Source organism: Anneissia japonica, unplaced genomic scaffold (genome assembly GCF_011630105.1).
Source record: "Anneissia japonica isolate Jap-2015-1 unplaced genomic scaffold, ASM1163010v1 scaffold287960_len3192837_cov198, whole genome shotgun sequence".
Classification (NCBI taxonomy): domain Eukaryota; kingdom Metazoa; phylum Echinodermata; class Crinoidea; order Comatulida; family Comatulidae; genus Anneissia; species Anneissia japonica.
In genome coordinates, this window is record NW_022712725.1 from 396762 (window position 1) to 416947 (window position 20186).

Consider the following 20186-nt stretch of genomic DNA (forward strand, 5'->3'; position numbering starts at 1 on the left):
AAAATCGTCTTTAAAGATACAATTTTGAACAAGTGGAAAATACCACCACTTCAACCCCTGGGTCAACGTACAAGAGTCACATTGTTTGCATAATTCGCAGGAGAATTTTACTGAAATTGGGAGCAAAAATTGTTGAGCATCTCAAAATTGTGAGAAGCTCTGAAAAATTAATTAAACACTGAACTACTAATTTAAAATGAAGTTACAGGTATCACCTTCCAATGAAACACAGATCGAACAAATTCCGTTTTCACTAACTTTCACACGTTTTACTACAATACCTTCATAGATTATGACAGAAAACATAAGAGTCTATGCAAAAGATATAAAAATTGTATTATTAATATAGGCCTACTGTCAATTGGCTAGGGAAATATTTTCTTGTTCTAGTTTTCATTGATATTTAGTAGATTTTTTTAAATTGGTAAGCTCATTACATTACATAACGTTACATCTTAACACTGACAAATATTCGTAAGTAAAATTAAGGATTTGCATATCAGTACCACAAAAACACCAATATCGAATCTCGGTTGGAGCGATTGTATTTTACTCGCACAGAGTTTGTATCTTCGCCATCAAATAAATGCTGGAGAGTCGAACTACCGTAAGATGGTGTAGAGTTTACAGATACCATTATTTTTTCGAAAGTGTATCTTCAAAGATCCTATTTTGTCGTTTCAAATACATAACATATGAGGACACACACTGACCTCTGTTATACAGATTATAGTGTTACTTTAATATGCAATTCCGCACATACACTAGATTCGTTAAGACGTTTGTATATCCAGGAGAAGACCGTGTTCCTTTCACTCCCAGATTCATCGTCTTCACATTACTACACATTACTACACTACACATTACTATTTATTTAAGAACATCTTTTCGGTGATCCAATCTTGTTTTTTGAATCATAAATATTAAAACATGTTTACTGCATGATCCTATCTTGTCATTTCAAATCTTTAAAATTAAAGCATCACTTTGATTAGGCCTACCTGCTACAGGTAGTGTGTTTCTAACTACTGCTGATATGTGTATTCACAAGAGAGTGAAATCGATTTGCTACCTATCGGATCAATACGAAGCTCAAGTGTTCTCAGAAGACTCGAATTCGAATTTCCGGCTGAAGCGTTTTTCTCATCTTCACCTTTTATAAATTACCGTAATATAAATGCTAGCATTACCACAATACTCTTTGGTTATCTCTTTACGTGTAATAATATGTAAGACTGTTTTAGTCTAAGTGCTTTGAAATGGATTTATCCTTAATAAACCATTTCTTGGTAGTCACACATCAAGTCCTATGCTCGTTCTACCTAAAGCTCCAATACAATATTACTAAAACATCGTCTTACTAAAAAAATTTCAGTATAGGCCTATTCAACTTTTGTGTAATAGAATGCAATATAATTAAAGACCGGCAATAAATGTGTTCAGGGGTGGCGCCAAGAATTCTCCAAGCTCCCTAAGAAGGGGGTCCACAGGGGGAAAAATTAAATTTGTCGGGGATTTTTTTTTTAATTAAAAATAATAACATTTTGTGTTAATTATGGGATTCTTTATCATGTGGGAGGTAGCCCCCCCCCCCCGGTCATGGATGAGCAGCGTCACCACTGTAAGCCATACGATCGAAATAATATACAATACCTCGCACATACGGCAGCACAAACAGTTTTTAATCCCTAAAATTTGACAGCTTAGTAAGGCCTGCTTAAAATGCACCTTCGGCACTCGAGATTTGATTTTTCCTCGACGACCTTGCTGGAAATTCCCCAACACGGGGTCCAAGCCGGGGTCCAGAGGTCCCCGACAGGGGGGTCATTCTCCCCCTGGACCCCACGCTAGCGCCGCCCCCCAATGTGTTCCTTAAATTTATCTTTTAGAGGGAAAATAAAGAAATGATATATTAAACGGTTTGAGATGGATGACAGTTACTGCATGCTAGTATTAATTCATTTGAAATTTATTTTATAGTGGTCCTTAATTGGAGGGAAAATGTTCATTTGGGTCCACCAAAACCATAGTCTTTGGTCTCTAAATAAAGGGGGTCTTTAATTAGAGCAGCTAATTGGTAAAAGATAGAAACGGGGCCACAGAAAAGTGGTCTTTAATTGGAGGGTTCTTTAATTGGAGGGAGACCTGTATTATTATTATATTCAATAGACAGCTTTTTTTGGATTAGCTTTCGGTATTTGGCTTAAACAGGCTATTGCAATATAAAATGATATTGAGGATGAAGTTAACACATATCTGACAAGGTATAAAAGTTGAAGAAAAAACCACATCGAACCGAAGGGAAAAAGCAGCGTAATGTAGTACAAAATGCATCTTCATTATTTTTCAAACATCACTCGTGGTATCAGAGTTCTTGGCCCGCTCGACAAAATACATGAAGCTCTCTCCAGTTGGTTGCTGAGCTATGTCCCATCTCGTTTGAATATCATTCAGTGACTTGTCAGCAAAGTTAACGACTCGATATCGACGCAGAAACACACAAAAGAATACTTTCATCTCGACCATTGCTAGAAACTGACCGATACAGCCTTTTGGTCCAGTACCAAAAGGAACAAACTGCTGTTGATCAAGCTGTCGAAGAAATCGTAATATATTTATTATTAATAATTAATTAATGTAATTATTATAATAGTAATATTGATGATGATGATGATCATCATCATCATCATAATGACGAGGATGGCGATGATGGCGATAATAATAGAAATAATAATAGTAATAAAACAATATAAATAAAGTTCAGTTCAACTTTCTTGCATCTTTCATAATTGCGTAATTCTGGCAAGGTGTCCTTCTCATGTTGCCAAACCGACGATATAAAATAAAGAATTCTTCATTTGTTATCACGTATTCATTTTAAATAAGTAGGCCTACTCAAAACGTAGGGTAAACACTAACGTCAAGTATTTGTATGTCATGTCATTTATTGGGGTTCATGATGAGTTAGGTGTTTGGGATTTATTTAAGGCAGAAACAAATAGCTTCAGTTTTACCTTTTCAGAAAAGTTTTCGGGATTGAAATCATTTGGATGTTTGAAAATTTCTGGCCGTCTGTGCATCTGCGCCAAATTCAGAACCACATTTGTTCCTTTCGGTGTGTCAAAGCCTTCGATGACATCATCCTCGATTGCTTTGCGCATGACTACTGGTCCTACCGGTTTGTATCGCATGGACTCTTTGAGCGCCTGCTCAAGGTACACCAGTTTTGGTAAGTCTGCTTTGCAGGGATCCCTGTTACCTGCAAGATAAAAACATATTTGGCTTAGTTGGTTGACACTCATGTCTAACTACGCGATTTCGAATGCGTGACACAACTCGGCAGTGTAATTTATTTTTAGTTTAACTACTTTTATTCAGAATATAAATTTTACAATATTAAGTATAAACATAATAAAATATTAAGTTTAAAACAATTTCATATATTGATCTATATATGTGTATATGGGACAGGTTGAAATATATAATTATATAATGCGTTTTGTAGGCCTAGGCCTATATATACACGAGAATAATATATATGTGTATGTATATAATATAGTAGTGTAGTAGAGAGGGTTGTAGTTGTAGTGGTTGTTGATTCGAGACGGATGCATGCAGGTACCTCTTACACATCGTAGAGGAGAGGTTATCAACACATCGGTCAATGGTAGACGGCAGAAATTATCAAGGTACAAAGTGGTTAACCTTCAAAAACTTGTAAAAAACCCGGTTAACCACGAACCGCAATCGGTGGCTAGAAGGTAGGTACAAGAGGATCTGGACGTACCAGTAATTAATAACAACAACAAGAAAAATTTGGTAACATTTTACAAACAATTCAAAATTCTATTCACGACTTGTCCGTCAAAATAATGCGGTTTTATAACGTCAATGAACTTTTTTTGAGGGCGCTCTTTCTTTTCGTACACGCTGATGATTCAGGGTCATTGTTATATAGATGTGTACGTAGCCCTTAAATGGACATGTTTAGCAAAAAATATTGAACTATTTCGAGGGAACGAAATAATATTTCGAGGGAATGAAATCATTTTGTGGGAACGAAATAATATTTCGAGGGAACGAAATGTTATTTCGAGGGAACAAAATAATATTTTGAGGGACGAAATAACATTTCGAGGGAACGAAATAATATTTTGAGGGAACGAAATGGTTTCGTTCCCTCGAAATAAATATTTCTTTCCCTCGAAATATTGTTTCGTTCCCTCGAAACAGTTTAATATTTTTTCTAACCATGTCCCTTTAGGGTTTTGTAGATGAGCAAGCTTCTCAATCTCCTACTACAGCTCGTGATTTACGTCTTTACCTACCGAGAACTTGATCCATTTCATTGAGAAGTCGTGTTTCCACATCAGGGTTACTCGCAATAGATACAAGCAAGTAATACATAGTTACTGATGACGTGTCTGTTCCCGCCAAGAGCATCTCCAGAACACACTGCTTCACATTAGCCATTGTTATCTCTTTGCGTCTCTTAAATTAAATAAAATTAAATAATGCATCAGTCATTTAATAGCACCGTTATTCAGTAATCAGTATTATTACCCAAAATAATAATGGTCAACACATACACTTTGTATCCTTTCTCCATTGCAATCTCTAAGTTTATACGTATTTGATTATTATTTACTTCTATATTCATATTCGCTCTCTAACAGCAATGGTGACTTGAGGAGGCCCTCTTTCAAAACAATTCAAATACAGATAGGCCTATAACAATCCTCAATACAATGAAATAAAATATAATAACATTTTAAAATATTATTATTTAAGTTATATTATTATTATCATTATCATCATTATCAATATCATCATCATCATCATCAACAACATCATTATCATCATCATTGCTATTATGATACGTACCTCAGCCTCTATCAGGTTTGTAGCAAAGTCAGTAGGAAGGCTTTTACCTTCGTTACGCATGCTCTCTAGAGTTGCTCGTTTCTTCTCTACCATAGCACCTATGGCCTCATTGAGACGATCGCTAACATAAACAAAAATAGAATAAGAAATTACTCAACGGGGTGTTACTGCAGTTTTTCAACAAATGGTTCAACCACTTTCACAACACATGTACTGGTATTATGTTAACATGATTTGGTCCATTTTTCCGGTAATCGATTGAAACACTCATCACTTTCCGTTTACGTATTTCTTATCGCAACCTTCATTAACGACATACTGTACTGCCTGCCAAAAACAGGCCTATATGAAAAAAAATCTAAAAACTTTATGAGCTTATTTTTCGTTAACTTCCAAACAAAAACAGATCAAAAAATATCTATTTTTTTTTTTTTTTTTTTTTTTTTTGCTGATTTTCAGACATTTTACTTTAAAAATCCTTAAATGGATTACCAGCAAATGTAATGGTCTTTGTAAAAGAATATATGAAAGGTAATATTTACTGACGTTATTCATTCAGATTTTTAATTGTTAGTTGTGACTAATATAAATATTCAAATTTGATCAATTCAAATATGGATTCTAATTTTTCCTTTTTTATCTCATGACAGGCAATATGTATTTAATAGACCTGCCAATAGGAACTATATTATTTTATATTGACCACAAATAACCATTAACCTAAATATATAAAGCCAATAATACTGAATTTCCATGGGTTTTTCTTTTAAACTTAACAGATAGCCTAGGGCCTATTCATAAGAAAAATCAAATTGTTTGTAGGCTGATGCTATTGGACTAAAGAAATAACATGTACTGTATACAGTGACAGGGATGAAAGTTCGTCACGAAATTGAATCCCATTTCTATGCACTTGTTAATTTTTTTCAAATGGTTTATTAAAAGAAATTTTAAGATGTTCAGAGGTTTAACAGAGGAATTAACTTTGTATTAACAATCAGCTATGTGACTATTCGATCACCAATATGACTACGAATTAGCATAAATAATACGTAATTTGCATAATAACACATGATCTGCATACTTAACACTTGATTTATGAAAAAGTTTATCACTCACATCGATTTGATGTGCTTTTTGTATTCAGCAGATGTGAGCCAATATAATACGGGCGGCTTAATGAGAAAATATTCCCATGATTTGAAGTACTTCACAATTCGATTCACAACGTCCTCATCTAATATAGTATAACAATTGACTGTTAATTCAAACATGGAGGCATAATTTTAGAAAACTAAACTTATTCCTCCATGGATCAAATCACTTTCATACCAGATTCCCATAAACAAATTTTAAATTCTCATAATTATAATTCCACTAATATTTGTACGATGTTATATTACCTATGTTAGGTTTAGGTCTACTTGTTTTCGGATCCTTTTTAGTTAGCTTGCATTATAGCATGTAAGTGCATAATAATGCATGAGGCTGACTGGTAGGTGGGTAGGTATGTAGGTTGGTAGCATGTAAAATATTAACATGTTTAGTGGGCCTATGATAGGTATCGGTAAGACAATATACACAATCCTTGTATTTTCGTATTAAACTTGTGTAACCCTACTTTCCACTGCTGTTAATATTACCATCAGCATTAGTACTTTACTATTATTTAATATAGGTCTATTTAATATTTATCTACAATCATCAGCACGTTTGCTACCGTACCAATTCTACTGTCGTACGTCGCCGTCATCGTCATCAACCGTATTACTTTTGGAATATCACAATACCATATAACATAACGTAAAGCGATTAAATACGAAACTGAATTAACATCATTTTAGAGTATGTTTGAAATGAGCAAAAAACCAATACATTTACCATCTTGAATATGGACACCGAGCATCAATGTATTGGTCACATCAAGAGTAATACGACGGATAAAATCCAGAGCATCAATACGACCATCTGCCGCCCTCTTTTGGAAATCACCAATACGTAAAATTTGGCGGTTGGTTGCTTCTACAGTAATCGCTGACGCCCGATTCAATACATCGGCATTCAATGCTTAAAACAAAATTTTAAAACATAATATTGATTAGCTCGTTAACTTATGGTCATCCGAAAATGATTTATTTGAGTTATTGAATTCATTCGCAATTTTTATTGATGAATCTACCATCCAACCGATCATGAGAAATGAGATTTATACATAAATACACATATTTATATCTAAACTTAATGACATAATAGTCTGTAATGATTACGCCCCTTTTCCGCGTTTCTTACAATCTTATTTATAAAAGTGTATCGAATGAGGAAATATGTATTGCATAGCATTGGAAAAAAACGTAAAACATTCAATTTATTCATTTCATTTTTTCATTTCATTTATTTCGGCTTTTTTTTTTTTTATCATAACAATACAGTAAAATATTCAGAAAATTCGAATAGGTAATCCATGTTTCCCCCAAGAGCCGGCAGGATTACCAAAAAGTAAAATAAATTACTGTCTGAGTGGCTCTCCAAGCAATGGGGGAAACATGGACTAGCAGTATAAATACATTATAAAAATATATTGAAAATACAAAAATAATTAACAATTAAAATATGTTCATTACTTATATTATTATTGTTATTTTTATTATTACTATTACTATTATTATTATTATTATTATTATTATTATTATAACAACAATAATAATAACTACAACAATTTTAATTACAATTACCAGCATAATAATTATTATAAATATTAAACAATCACACAAACAAATAAAAAGTACACAAAAATTTTGATCAGAAATAGGAAAACACCCACCCCCAAACCCTGCCCCCACTTCAAACCAACAAACACCAAAAAGAGAAAATTAAGTAATTAGAGTTCACTTTTAGCTTGACTTGGGCATAGGCATATCTGAGATTCTCTCAGTTGTAAAAATGTTCTTTTAGCTTTCTGAGAAATAAGTTAATGTTAAAGAGAGCAGCATCACGTACTTCAAGTGGAAGAGTTTCCCATACAATGGGAAAATAATTGAAAGCAGAGAATTTAAATGCATTGGTTCGGGCAAAGGCGTGCCTAAAACGCAAATCATCAGAGTGTCTAGTGTTGATCTTAACAAATTCCAAACAGTTTAAATCATACACATGATAAAGGCATTTACAAACAAAAGCTACAAGAATGAAATCGTATCTAGCCTTCATAGAGATCAAGTTAAATTTAACTAATCTCTTATTTACTTAATACAATGATACCAAAATGATAAATATACAATCAGGGGTGGCGCCAGCGGAGGTGGGTGGGGGCGGGGCCCTGGAACCCCGTCGGGGAGAAAAACAATTATATGTATTTTCTACTCACTGACTCTAAAATCGATTAAATAAGCCTCTGAAACCCCTAAATTGTCAAAATCTTTCGTCCCCTGGACCACTTTCCGAACATTTCAAGCGAAGTTCGACCACGCCCACTTTGTTCTCGTCTTGGATATTTCCTCCCTCGTCGGGCATCGCCCCCCCCCCCCACCTTCCCGTCGGGGACCTCGGATCCCCGTCGGGCAAATCATGGCGCTAACCCTGTAGGCCCCTATATAATTTTAATATTTTCTTACATTTTTGGAAGTATCCGCGTTGAGTTTTCCAAGCTGTGACGTCATTGTTCCAGATAATTCCATTCTCAAACATTCCTATATGACTGAGGCCAGTGTCGTTGCCAAATCTTTTGCAGTAATTGTTTCCATTGCTCTTCAAGATATACCATGCCGCCGAGGGCCTACAATATGCATTTCAAATCAATGTAATGTGGTTTCAGCATGGACCTTAAAATCCTTGGTTTCCGGTTCTCAAGGTAACTGAATATTTGAATGGTTTTTATCAGGGAACAGTGATGTAATTTCACTGTCCCCCTGGTTTTTATTTTATGAAATTATTTTTATCAACAGTGATTTTTTTCAAAAACCTTTCGTTGCAATACAAAACTGTGTGAATTGAAAATAAGTAAGAAGTTTTCAAGTTGAAGAAAAATATAATATCCATACATGTGGCCATCCACCGACATGTCGTTACACCATCATGTACAATACATCATACAGCCAGATGTGCATAATATTGTTAAGAACACAATTTCTAAAGAAGTTTGACAGTTCCACATGGCTATGTCAAAGTTCAAAAGACGTAAGGGACAATAGCATTGTCTGCATTTGATAGATTACTCTTAACAATTGAATAATAGGCCTATTAGGGCTTACAGTTCATTCGATTAATATAATATAGATAGAAATTGTGTCTTATTAAAAATGCATCGATAAGCATGCCTACAATATGTGTTATTGTCCGTTCAGGTCTGCCCTTTTGACATAGCCATGCGCACAAAAACAACAAAAGACGATGTAATTAGGCCATTTATTACCTTGTTATGAGATATGTTGGCTCTCCTCCTATCCAGACACGAACGAAATCGCCATACTTTTTGCTATAGTAACTAGCTGCTTCTGGGATACCCATGTAAAGAAACCTTAAGTTGCTTAAGAAGGATCCAAATCCAAAATGGCTACCGGGACCTTAAATTAAAAATTGAAGTTTAATAAATAATGAATAAGCCTATTGTAACTTATATGAACTTATAACTAACTCATTAGCCTACTTTAACCAAACGGAAACGGTACTTTTTTATGCCTATTATGTACTCAGACTTATTAATCAAAACAGAGAAAGAAAATTACATTGAGATAGAAACAAGTCGTGGAAATAGAGGGCGTATTCACAAAGTCACATAAAGATGGAAAATGTAACAGCTGATGATGATGTGAGTAAATCTGGTACGGATCTATCTAGCTTCAGATGTAATGCAAGTAGACCGGCAAAGGAACTCGCATGACTTACATAAACTTACATTTCCTTTATACTGTGATAAATCACGTGATTTGTAATATGTAGGCCTATATCCAAATTCTACCTATTTTACTTTTTTCTTATAATATTGTCAGTGGTTAGTCTATCTTCTTATTTTACCTCATTGCTGTATAGGCCCTACTTTAATGTAGTTTTTATTATGTTCAGCTCGACAACAGTTTTTCGGTATGCCCCACACGTATCCTGTAATTCAAAAACTGTATAGTATACTAAAGTAAAAACCCGGCCGGTAAATGCACCACTCAGCTATTCACATCGTATCCAAGCTTTTATGTGGTTGCATAAGAGTTGTGTATTCAGAACATTGTTCCCGTCTCTTAGTCTTACTAAACATATTGTTCTTTACAATCGGATAAGAGGTTTATTGTCTCGTGAATCGTCAAAAGGTGGTAAATGGCTCCACCATTTATGCCTAGCCTAACTACGAGTGGGTTTTTTTTTGTTAATCACAAAATAAAACTCATTTAAAACACAATTTTCCGTAAATTGCTGTTGTTGTCTTAGGGCCAAATAATAGGTAGGCCCTAATTTATTTGATATGATTTATATTGATCGATGAGTTATAGTGTTAACACATACAGGAGGACACAAGAAGCAATGTGATACACAGAGAGCAGTGTTTTGTTTTTTTTTTGTTTTTTTTTTTTGTTTTTTTTTGTTGTTATAACATGTTTAGTTTTTCTCGTGGGCAAGGGCCATTGGGGTTCACGGGCGGGACATTGGCCTCATCCAAAACTCTTATCTGGTGATATAGCAACCGCCTCCTTACATATCAGGAATAGGCCTATATGATAGTAACTTTGGTATGGAGATACACGTCCCCTGTTGACAATCAAAGATGACAATAAATATTTTAGAAAAAACGTATGCTGCCGATATTGTGATTCGAACCCAAGACCTTCAGATTACCGTTCGGATACTCTCACCATCTGAGCTATGAGGCCAAGTGGTATACACCCTTGGATTTTCCAGTTACGACACGGGTTTTTTTTTTTTTTTTTCTTCTTAAGGTACCGGTATTGCGTAATACATAATGAATAGGTAACTTACATGGTAGTAGCATTTTTATGGAGATACCTCCTCTGGTGGTAACTAAAGATGATAACAAGTTCTTGGGATTCGAACCCAAGACCATCCGATTACCGTTTGGATACTCTTACCATCAGAGATATGAGGCCAAGTGGTATATACCCTTGGATTTTTCCGCATTAGGCCTATGCGAGAATATAACACAATAATGACTTTTTAAAATTATACAATTATGCTTACCTGGGAGATTGTCAGTTTCAAGTTTAGTTGGCCGACGTAGAATAATGAAAAATACCAATGGAAAGAACAGTAGAGGAATATATACCATATACATAATGTTCGCAATTATAGTGCTGGTCCAACCATCAACATACATATTCACATAAAGCCCTCGGAATATTTACTTACATGTGTCGACCGGTCTTTACACACATTGATCACGTCCCCTCGAGCTAAAATGCGCCACCAATGAGGGATGGGTGTGTACAAATCGAAAAACATTAGAGAATTACAGTATCTGGACTGGAAATTCCGACTATGACTCAACTGTAATGTGGAAATTCCAGTTTTAGTGTTTTCACTGCTGTACTACGCTTTTCTAATCAATATTTGTAAAATGTATACTATAAACAAATCAGCATACCGTACTCTATAAATAATAAGCACTGAGAGGACAGGCGCGAAGTGCCGGAGGGGTCCAGGTTATAGGGTGTTAAAATGCTTTACAAGGATGTAATCTATCGCCTTTATTATTTTGCCTATATATTTCTGATTTAAATTATTTCCTTGAACAAAAGGGTATTGGGGGAATACAGGTTGGTGACACTGAGGTAAATAATTTGAAATACATGGATGATATTGTCTTGCTTGCAGAAACACCAAAAATATTGAACGCCCTTGAAAAGTATTGTGATATGTGGGATTTGGAGGTCTATACGGGGAAAACCAAAGCCATTGTTTTCGGAAGGGGTGGAATAAAGACCAAAGACGAAAGTTGGACATATAAATGTGACAAGTTGTACCATATTATAATTACTTGGGCCTTAAATTAAGCTCCCGGGCACCTGGTCAGCTGCAATACGAACTTTATCTAACCAAGCAGGTAGAGGTATTTTTAAGATAAAAAGTTTTCTTGAAGGTAACTGTTATATTATTCCAGATTTGAAAATGTATTTATTTGACTCCATGGTTGTTCCCATTCCTCTTTATGGCTCAGAGGTATGGGGTTACGATAATTGCATCACTTATGAAACATCACATATTAAATATTGTTTAAAAATACACTTGGTATCCCTTACGCCACTAACAACACTAGAACATTGGGCGAGCTGGGGCGTTACCCGTTACGGATTAAAGTGTATAGAACTGTGGTGGCCTATTGGCCGAGAGTAATAACTATGGAACCAAAACGGCTTCCCTTCAAATGTTACAATATGCTTTATCGTTATGATAACACCAAATTGGGTCTCCCATGTAAAACAAACTCTTTTTCAGTATGGTTTTGGATTTGTTTGGCTTAAACAGGGTGTAGCAGATATCAACGCTTTTTTTAGATTGCTTTGAGAACAGACTCAAAGATAATTATGTTCAAACATTTGAAGATGACAATTTCTGTTCACAAAGTAGGCCTATGCATTTTTATTTGAATATAAAGGAGCCAACTTATCATACTCTGCAGCATTATATTAACTTAGTTACAAATTTTAAACATAGGCGATGTATTACAATGTTCAGGACAGAAACACATAATCTTAATGTTAACAGCCGCAATCCAGAGGGCCTTTTATGTAATATATATGTATAAAGATATTTTTGCTTATGTACCTGTATTGTCAACAAACATTCCCTGAAATCGTTTTAAAAGAGCTTAAAATGCTCAGATCGTCGGAGCGAGTACCTGCATACAATCCACATAACGGTAAGTTAACATGTTAACATGTTAATATTGATAGTTAAACCATGGTTGAATAAGTACTAAACTATTCATCCATGTTGAAACAAGTTAAATAACATTAATTAAACGAACTATATGAAATAGGCCTGTTATGCTTCCAACAACCGTCAATAAAATTAGGTATAATCTCGTAGAAAAATCATCGAGCCCGTCCTTTTGCCACTCCTTACCAAAAATTACATTTCCGCTTCTCTCCGAAGTATTATCTGATGCAGTCAAATATCTGTCTCTTATACACATCTCGTAATACATAATGACCCTCATCACAATATGCAGTCTTTTAACGCCAACATAATGTCAATGGCTGCCGAATGTCTGAAATCAAACGGCTACAAGTAGGGGCGTGACTAGAGAAAACATAGGCTAAAGCCCAACAGATCAAGTGGTCATCTCTAAACTCCCGGACAACAAGAAGACGATACCATGCTTTCACCATTTTCCCTAAATAGTGGTACTTTACTTGCTATACTAATTGGTTTTGCTAAAACTAACGTAGGCCCTAATCTTAAACCTATACTAATAGGTTTTGCTTTCACCATTTTCCCTAAATAGTGGTGCTTGCTATACTAATAGGTTTTGCTAAAATTAATGTAGGCCCTAATATTTATATGCCTATTAAAATTGAATAAAGACAAAAGCGAAAAAGGGTTTTACATATATGACTGAAAAAATCGATGAAAGAACATTAATATAAACACAGCTTATGGTTTCAATTATACTATCACGTATGGTGTATTCAGTATAAACATTGTAAAGTTCATTCCTTTCGTATAATAGTCTTACGTTATGGAGCTACTGAACTTTGTAATATGTTACACGGGTATACCGTTGTGTCAATTTGCTCACTGTCGTTCCCCGATGAGAGAGATATTTTAGTAGTGATTTTACAACAATTCAACAGATCATTATTTCATTGTTCGCACTTGTTTATTAAGTAATTATATTTAATGAATGGTTTATAATCAATTATATATATTATTTATTTTTGTACATTTCGTTAATACATGTTAAATACAAAGAGAGGCTTGCTTCATTGTAAGAAAAACAACAACCATGAATTCTTGTTGGTCGTTCAAAAAATCCAAGTGAGTGAGCTACCAAGTGAACAAAAATGTAAACATTCATCTATAACTATAATCGTGACACATACCGTAAATTACTATTTTAACCACCTTATATACATTTTCGGTCATTCTATAACATTTTTGCTACCAACTAGGCACATTTTGTATTAAAATAACTTAATTATTAATTTTAAAAATGAACTGTTTTTTGTTTCATTTCATTACCTGTCTAATGAAAGTCAGTTTCGGTTTTACTTCTGGTGAGGTCGTACGTTATTTCTTTCAGTTGATTTTTTTTATATAGATACGTGCATTTATTATTTGATTATAAACGACAAAATGTTAAACCTGTTTTTCTTAACCATTTTGAGATTATCCTTTGTTTGAATTGTTTCGTACTTATTAATATTTTTACAAAGGTTCTATCCTTGCTAATGATTGTTTATATCAGTAGGCCTATTAATGATTGTATATATTAGTATTTTTACTCAGGGTCATAAACCTGAGTGTATGCAGCCTTTAATGCCAAGTGTACCACACAGATTTAACCCTCAGTCCATTATATGTTTTTGGCCTCAATACCATACATCAATACCATTTACTCAAGTTGATTACATCCTTAATTTTTACTATACTAGAAATCAATATCATAAGCTACCTCAATTTATTTTGTTCAAAATATCTGACGGAGAAACAGGGTTCGGTTGAGGGCCTCATGATTTTCAGCTAAGTTGTTTTGAGTTATCCTCATTAAAGGAAATTTAATTAAAAACAATGCTTAATCTCCCCATCTAGCATTAAACCAAGCTCCTATATCCTCTATAATGAAGGGCGAAGGATTACTATTGACAGATAACAAAGATGTAAATTTAAAGTTACAGGTCTCTCTCTAATCATTGAGGTAGAAAATTACCTCCATGCTCTAATTAAAGACCCCCTCCATTTAAGTACCATCTACAATTAAAGACTACTTTTCTGTGGTTCCATATTAAAAAGTATATTTAATCTATTATATTATTCAAATTAGAGACCAAACCTGCTAAAGACCATAGAAACCCCGTCCCAAAAGTGGTCTTTAATTGGAGGGGGACCGGACCTGTATTACCAAACTAAACAATCAATACGTTGAATTTAATTTTTTAAGTTCAATAGATCTTTATCAATCTAAAAAATATTACTCGCAATAATTGGAAAAACATTCATTAGGCCTGTTAAACTGGATATTATAATTCTTGACGCTGCCTTATATGATCCACAACAATACTGCATCGCTCACTGCGGTCCAACACGGTTATCGGAATGTATTCAATTCCTAAATCATCAAGGATCTGAATTAATAGTTCTGTAAATCGTGTCAGTTCGCTAAAAACTGGGTTGATTCGCTCACCGTCTTCCTTCATACATTGCTTATGGGGGTGAATAACAAATACAAAAGACGTCTTATACCTGTAAATTAAAATGTAAAATATGCAAAATAGATTATTCTTTTGGAATAATATAAAATAAAAATGTTATAAATTAGTGTGTTTTCCATAGAAAATCCCAATGGTTTCATGATTATTTTGATTAGAAACTGTTCCGGTAGCAATCAGTGTAACATTCTCTGAAACAATTAGGTGTATATGCACCAGATAGTGGAATTAAAGTAACTTACTCAATGACGCAAGCGAATGGACCCCTTGAGATTCGAGCCCCTCCCTCGAGCATGCCTGAACTACAGGCAGTATGCCAAATTCTTCCACTTCGGAGCAATTTAGGCCTATGTTTTAATTTTGAAACACGATTCTTCCGGTACGGTCACGAATGTAAATGTTAGTGTGAAGCATCCAAAGGATCTCTCAAATTTTGTCATCCGTACAAACATTCCAAGTTCAAAAACATGTTCTTAGAACAGCAACAACAGCAAATATACGTCCTATTCTATTTTTTGTATAAAAAGCATTCATTTTCTAGCAGTGGCGGATTCAAGGAAGCAGCCGGCCCGTCCATATTTTTAAGGGGTGGGGGGTGTTTCTTCCTCCACTTTTCGGCGTCAATGTGATTTCATAAGTCAAAAAGATGCCTGAAAATTCTTTAATGAAGTGCCAATGCATAAATGGCCCAGGTTTTAACGAAAAATTCTTGCACAGCCAGAATACAGATTCTTAGCAAAATACTGGTATCTCTGCCCACAAATACCCGAGTTACCTATTATACACGACTTGAGTGAGCGTGCTTATAATTTATAGTTCGAGAAGTATGACAAAAAAAGCGTGCAAAGATAAGATTGATTTTCGGCACATGAAGGAGGAAAGTAAAGTACATATAAATACATCAAAGAAAATTAAGTTTATTTTTTAATGGTGCATCACAGAAATTAATTACATCTCTATGATTGCCAAAAATCGCTGATAAAAGATCAAGAGCAATTTGTTGGCGCTTCATTAATTGTGATGTGGTGATGATGAATTTTACATATAAGAGTGTCATTTCCGGCCATCTAGAGGTTCTATTTCCTCAAATTTTTGCACCTCAGCCCCAATCATCATGGGGGGGGGGGGGGGGGGGGGGGGAGCCGGCCTCCCCCCCCCCCACGACCCTCAATTTTTCAAAATAAAAAAACAAATAAGAAAAAAGGAAAATTCTACTCAAATGTTGAGTCTAAGAGTGAAATTTCCTGCCATTTAGAGGTGCCATATTAATAAATTTTCTTACCTCAACCCTAACTATTGTGCGGGTGTGAAAGTCCCTCTCCCTGGGGCCCCCTCTATTTCAAATTCCTAGATCCCCCACTGCGTTGATCTGGGACTCACGGTTTAAAGTAGGTAAGTAAAGTAAATACATCCGAAAAGACAATGTTGTAAAGTTAATTTACTATGGTACATCACCCATATTATTAATTCGATCTCTATGAATAAAAGTACATTTTGAATAAATACTTAAAATAAAAATAACGCTAAAAAAAAAAAACGGCATTTCGACTCCTTCATGGTGTCATTTTAAAGTTCAAAATAATGAAGTATACAGGATACAACTCTTATAATACAGCTGTAAACTAGGATGTCAAAGTTCGTAACAGTGGGATATTAATAATCCCCCAAGTTGATAAAGAGCTTAGCTTTGACAGAGTCACATTTGTTTATTCAGACTTGGTTTCCTCATGGAGGAACTAAATTAATTCCTCCATGGTTTCCTCTATGGGTTGCCGAAAATCGCTGATGAAAGATCATGCGAAATTTGTGGGCGCTTCATTTTAACTATAGGGTGATATGATATGATGAATGTTACTATGAGTGTCATTTCCGGTCATGTAGAGAGAGTACTATCTCCTCAAATTTTCGCACCTCAGCTCCAACATGGTGGGGCTGAGGTGGGTGTGGTCTCGGGATGCCTCCCCCACCTTTCATAATAGATCTGCGCCCTTTCCCCCACCCCAACCTTAAAGTTTTCAAAATTATATAAAAAAAAAGTGGAGAGAACAGAAATATATTCAGATTTAGGTGTGAGAGTGCCATTTTCTTACCACAGCTCAACCTTGGTGGGGCTGAGGTCCTCTAAATCTTCTATATGTGAGAGTCCCTTCCTGGGCCCCTCTATTTGGAATTCCTGGAGTCCGCCACTGTCTAGGGTAAAGGAGTCGGTCTCTCACTGAAGGAGGGCAAAGGCAGTGTAGTAGGTGGTGGAGGAACGGCAAAATTTGAGACACAAAGCAGGACTCACAATCAAAGGTGCAATGGAAACGGGATTAAACTATTTTTATTCTAGTTATAAGTTTTGATGCTGAGAACCACTTCCTGGTTCCTCAACTTTTTGGCAATCGTCCGAATGTTATTTTTTGTTTTAAATTTTTTTTCTGAAATATATTTCAATTGAATTAAACTATAGAATTTGTGTCGAACGTAGCTATCGGTGCTTTTATATTTGTATTTTGAGTTAGAAGCCATAAATGCATTTACGTTTCTATAAACATTTTGAATTAATCATTAACAGATCAACCAGCAAATTACCTTTGTATACACTCCTGTGTTGTCGGCAATGCTAGTAGTGTGTTCTTGACGTCATCACCAAGGTATAATGCTGCATACACGATCGGATCAATCCCTCTATTTGCAATGTAATCTTTTCCATTATTTGCGTTTTCTCTTTCGACTTCACACTGTCTTTTCAAAATTAATCGCTTTTCAAATGAAAGAAATGATAAAATCACTTACATGAAAGTTAGAGTGAAATACACTACTCAGATACACGCCTAATCATAATATTTGTATGTCTAAGCAGGGAGTTGTTATTTAGATAACAACTCCCTGGTCTCAGCATTTAAAGGCCTATCTGTGTGCACAGCCTTGAGTATACTTACTTGTAATTTTTCAAAGTCTTTTGGATGATTTTTATAATCAACGACTTTGAGTCTTTCTTCTGGGCTCATTTGATTCAGTACTCGTCTTGCAATCTCCGACTCTTCTTTGATGTCAGGCACTTCCTTTCCCACATCGTGAAGCAGTGTGGTCTTTCCAGTGCTATGTGCACCACACAGGAACACGCGAATCATTGTTTCTGTCGTAAATAGTGTAGAATTAAGCCTATCTTGATGGAGTAAGAGGAGAGCAACAGGAAGACGAGACCAGACCAGACCAGTAGATAATACGCGACTGACTGTACAGATTCTTCAACACGCTCTGTTGATGACTATTGAATGTATTGTATAAATAGGCGAACATCGGGAAATTCCAAACTCGCAACTATAAATTGCAATGATAACTAGATTTATTATGTCAATCATGTTGGTTGTCGCAATGATAATCATTGTTTGTTGTTACCTGAACTCACAATTTCACACCAAAAAAGGACTAATAAATAAGTACAATTCAAGGACTTCCCGCAAACCTTGACACAGTATGTGACACGTAACCCAGTAATAGAGTATTGAAATAGTATAGAAATTGCAGGTTTGCTGAAGCAAGATATTGAATATATATTAAATGTCCGTTATATAAACGACATGTGCTCTCTTTTTGGGAAACTAAAAATGATAGGGAAATAAATATTTTAATAATTATTTACTTTGTGCATATTTTAATTATCATAGATATAGCTTTTTCTTGAAAATTAGAATGAGAAAACACTGCCCATATATTATATTAACGGAGGTAGGCCTCATTCAAAAGCATTTTTATATAATTATTCCTTGCATAGATCCAAATTTTCAGGCACAGTGTAAATAGAGATTATAAAAGTAAATGGTTAACTGATTTACCGGTATGTGATCTCTGTGTTGTTTCTTGGGGGATTTTACAGGCTTATTAAAACCCTACAGGCTACAATAAACGAACAGATATGACTAAAGGACTGTCATTATAGGCATTATTATTACTTCCTTGAATTTCATCAGACCGGCGTGTCTGCCGTAGTTGGCGTATTGCCAGTGAAATTGCAGCTCATTGGACTGTGGTGCACTAGATCATCATAGAAGTTCAATTTCTCCCTTTCATAATTTAAGGCATATGTAGGCCTACTTCTCGTGTTTGTAAACCTACTGCTAATTTGGATAATGTTTAGTAATAATACTATATATAATAATATAATACTATATAATACTATATATAATAATATAATACTATATAATACTATATATAAATAATATATATATATATTATATAATATATAGTATAAATCAAGATAGCCGTTAACACTGTTAAATTATATATAGGCTAAATCATCAAAGAAAGGTAAATACAGTGTTCGAATAAAGGACATAATGGTACATCGTGTGGCATAGCTCTCAAAGATGTAAAAGAACATATAAATAATGAATTAATAATTTTATTTTACATATAATTTAACAGTGTTAACGGCGATCTTGTATGCTACTAGGCCTATTTATTACCAGTCGTACGCCCACTGTGTAATAGAGTGTACCTGACGGTTATTTGAATCTGTTCAGGGCCATGAAACCTTTGTGGTCTAATTGTAAATGACACTCGCATTGACAGCGAGAGGTCGCAGATTCGAATCCTGTCGGATCTATTTTATTACACAATTTATTATATATCTGTATGACAGCATTCGTTGAGGGCTATGCTACACGACGCACCATTACGTCCTTTAATCCAACACTGTATTTACCTTCTTTGATGATTTATATATAACTTAACAGTGTTAACGGCTATCTTGATTTATATTATATGCTACTATTTATTTCCTGTCGTACGCCCATTGTGTAATAGAGTGTACATAGCGGTTATATGGATCTGTTCAACCATTAAGCCTTTGTGGGTTAATGGTTATGACGCTCGCATTGACAGCGAGAGGTCGCAAGTTCGAATCCCATCGAGGCATTTATTCACAAGTTATCATTTACCTTTCTTTAA

General features: G+C 34.8%; 2 protein-coding genes across 4 annotated transcripts; both read right to left on the reverse strand.

Moving 5' to 3' along the window:
• Positions 1-242: 242 nt before the first annotated feature.
• Positions 243-11533, reverse strand: LOC117108074 (aromatase-like). Of its 3 annotated transcripts, none has more exons than XM_033249947.1 (9): positions 11230-11533; positions 9290-9440; positions 8493-8653; positions 6766-6951; positions 6004-6121; positions 4885-5005; positions 4329-4491; positions 3015-3259; positions 243-2592 (listed from the first exon to the last, which is right to left on the reverse strand). In XM_033249947.1, exons 2-9 carry the CDS (start codon positions 9382-9384, stop codon positions 2347-2349), a joined length of 1335 nt encoding a protein of 444 aa, XP_033105838.1. In that variant the 5' UTR covers positions 9385-9440; positions 11230-11533; the 3' UTR covers positions 243-2346. The 3 variants fall into 3 exon arrangements, with proteins under 3 accessions (XP_033105838.1, XP_033105836.1, XP_033105837.1); XM_033249945.1 differs by having other exon boundaries at positions 11062-11533; XM_033249946.1 differs by lacking the exon at positions 11230-11533 and adding an exon at positions 9892-10187.
• Positions 11534-13038: 1505 nt separating this feature from the next.
• On the reverse strand, positions 13039-18648 carry LOC117108095. The gene is made up of 3 exons (XM_033249991.1): positions 18176-18648; positions 17826-17995; positions 13039-15285 (listed from the first exon to the last, which is right to left on the reverse strand). Exons 1-3 carry the CDS (start codon positions 18365-18367, stop codon positions 15063-15065), a joined length of 585 nt encoding a protein of 194 aa, XP_033105882.1. The 5' UTR covers positions 18368-18648; the 3' UTR covers positions 13039-15062.
• Positions 18649-20186: the final 1538 nt, after the last annotated feature.

Coding starts and splice junctions, on each gene's coding strand:
- LOC117108074 (XM_033249945.1), bottom strand. CDS start 11,197: ATGTATGTTGATGGTTGGACCAGCACTATAATTGCGAACATTATGTAT. Junction 8,654..9,289: donor CCAACATATCTCATAACAAG/GTAATAAATGGC, acceptor TGCATATTGTAG/GCCCTCGGCGGCATGGTATA. Junction 6,122..6,765: donor CGGTGTCCATATTCAAGATG/GTAAATGTATTG, acceptor ATACTATATTAG/ATGAGGACGTTGTGAATCGA.
- LOC117108095 (XM_033249991.1), bottom strand. CDS start 18,367: ATGATTCGCGTGTTCCTGTGTGGTGCACATAGCACTGGAAAGACCACA. Junction 17,996..18,175: donor AAGACTTTGAAAAATTACAA/GTAAGTATACTC, acceptor TCATTTGAAAAG/CGATTAATTTTGAAAAGACA. Junction 15,286..17,825: donor ACACAGGAGTGTATACAAAG/GTAATTTGCTGG, acceptor TTTAATTTACAG/GTATAAGACGTCTTTTGTAT.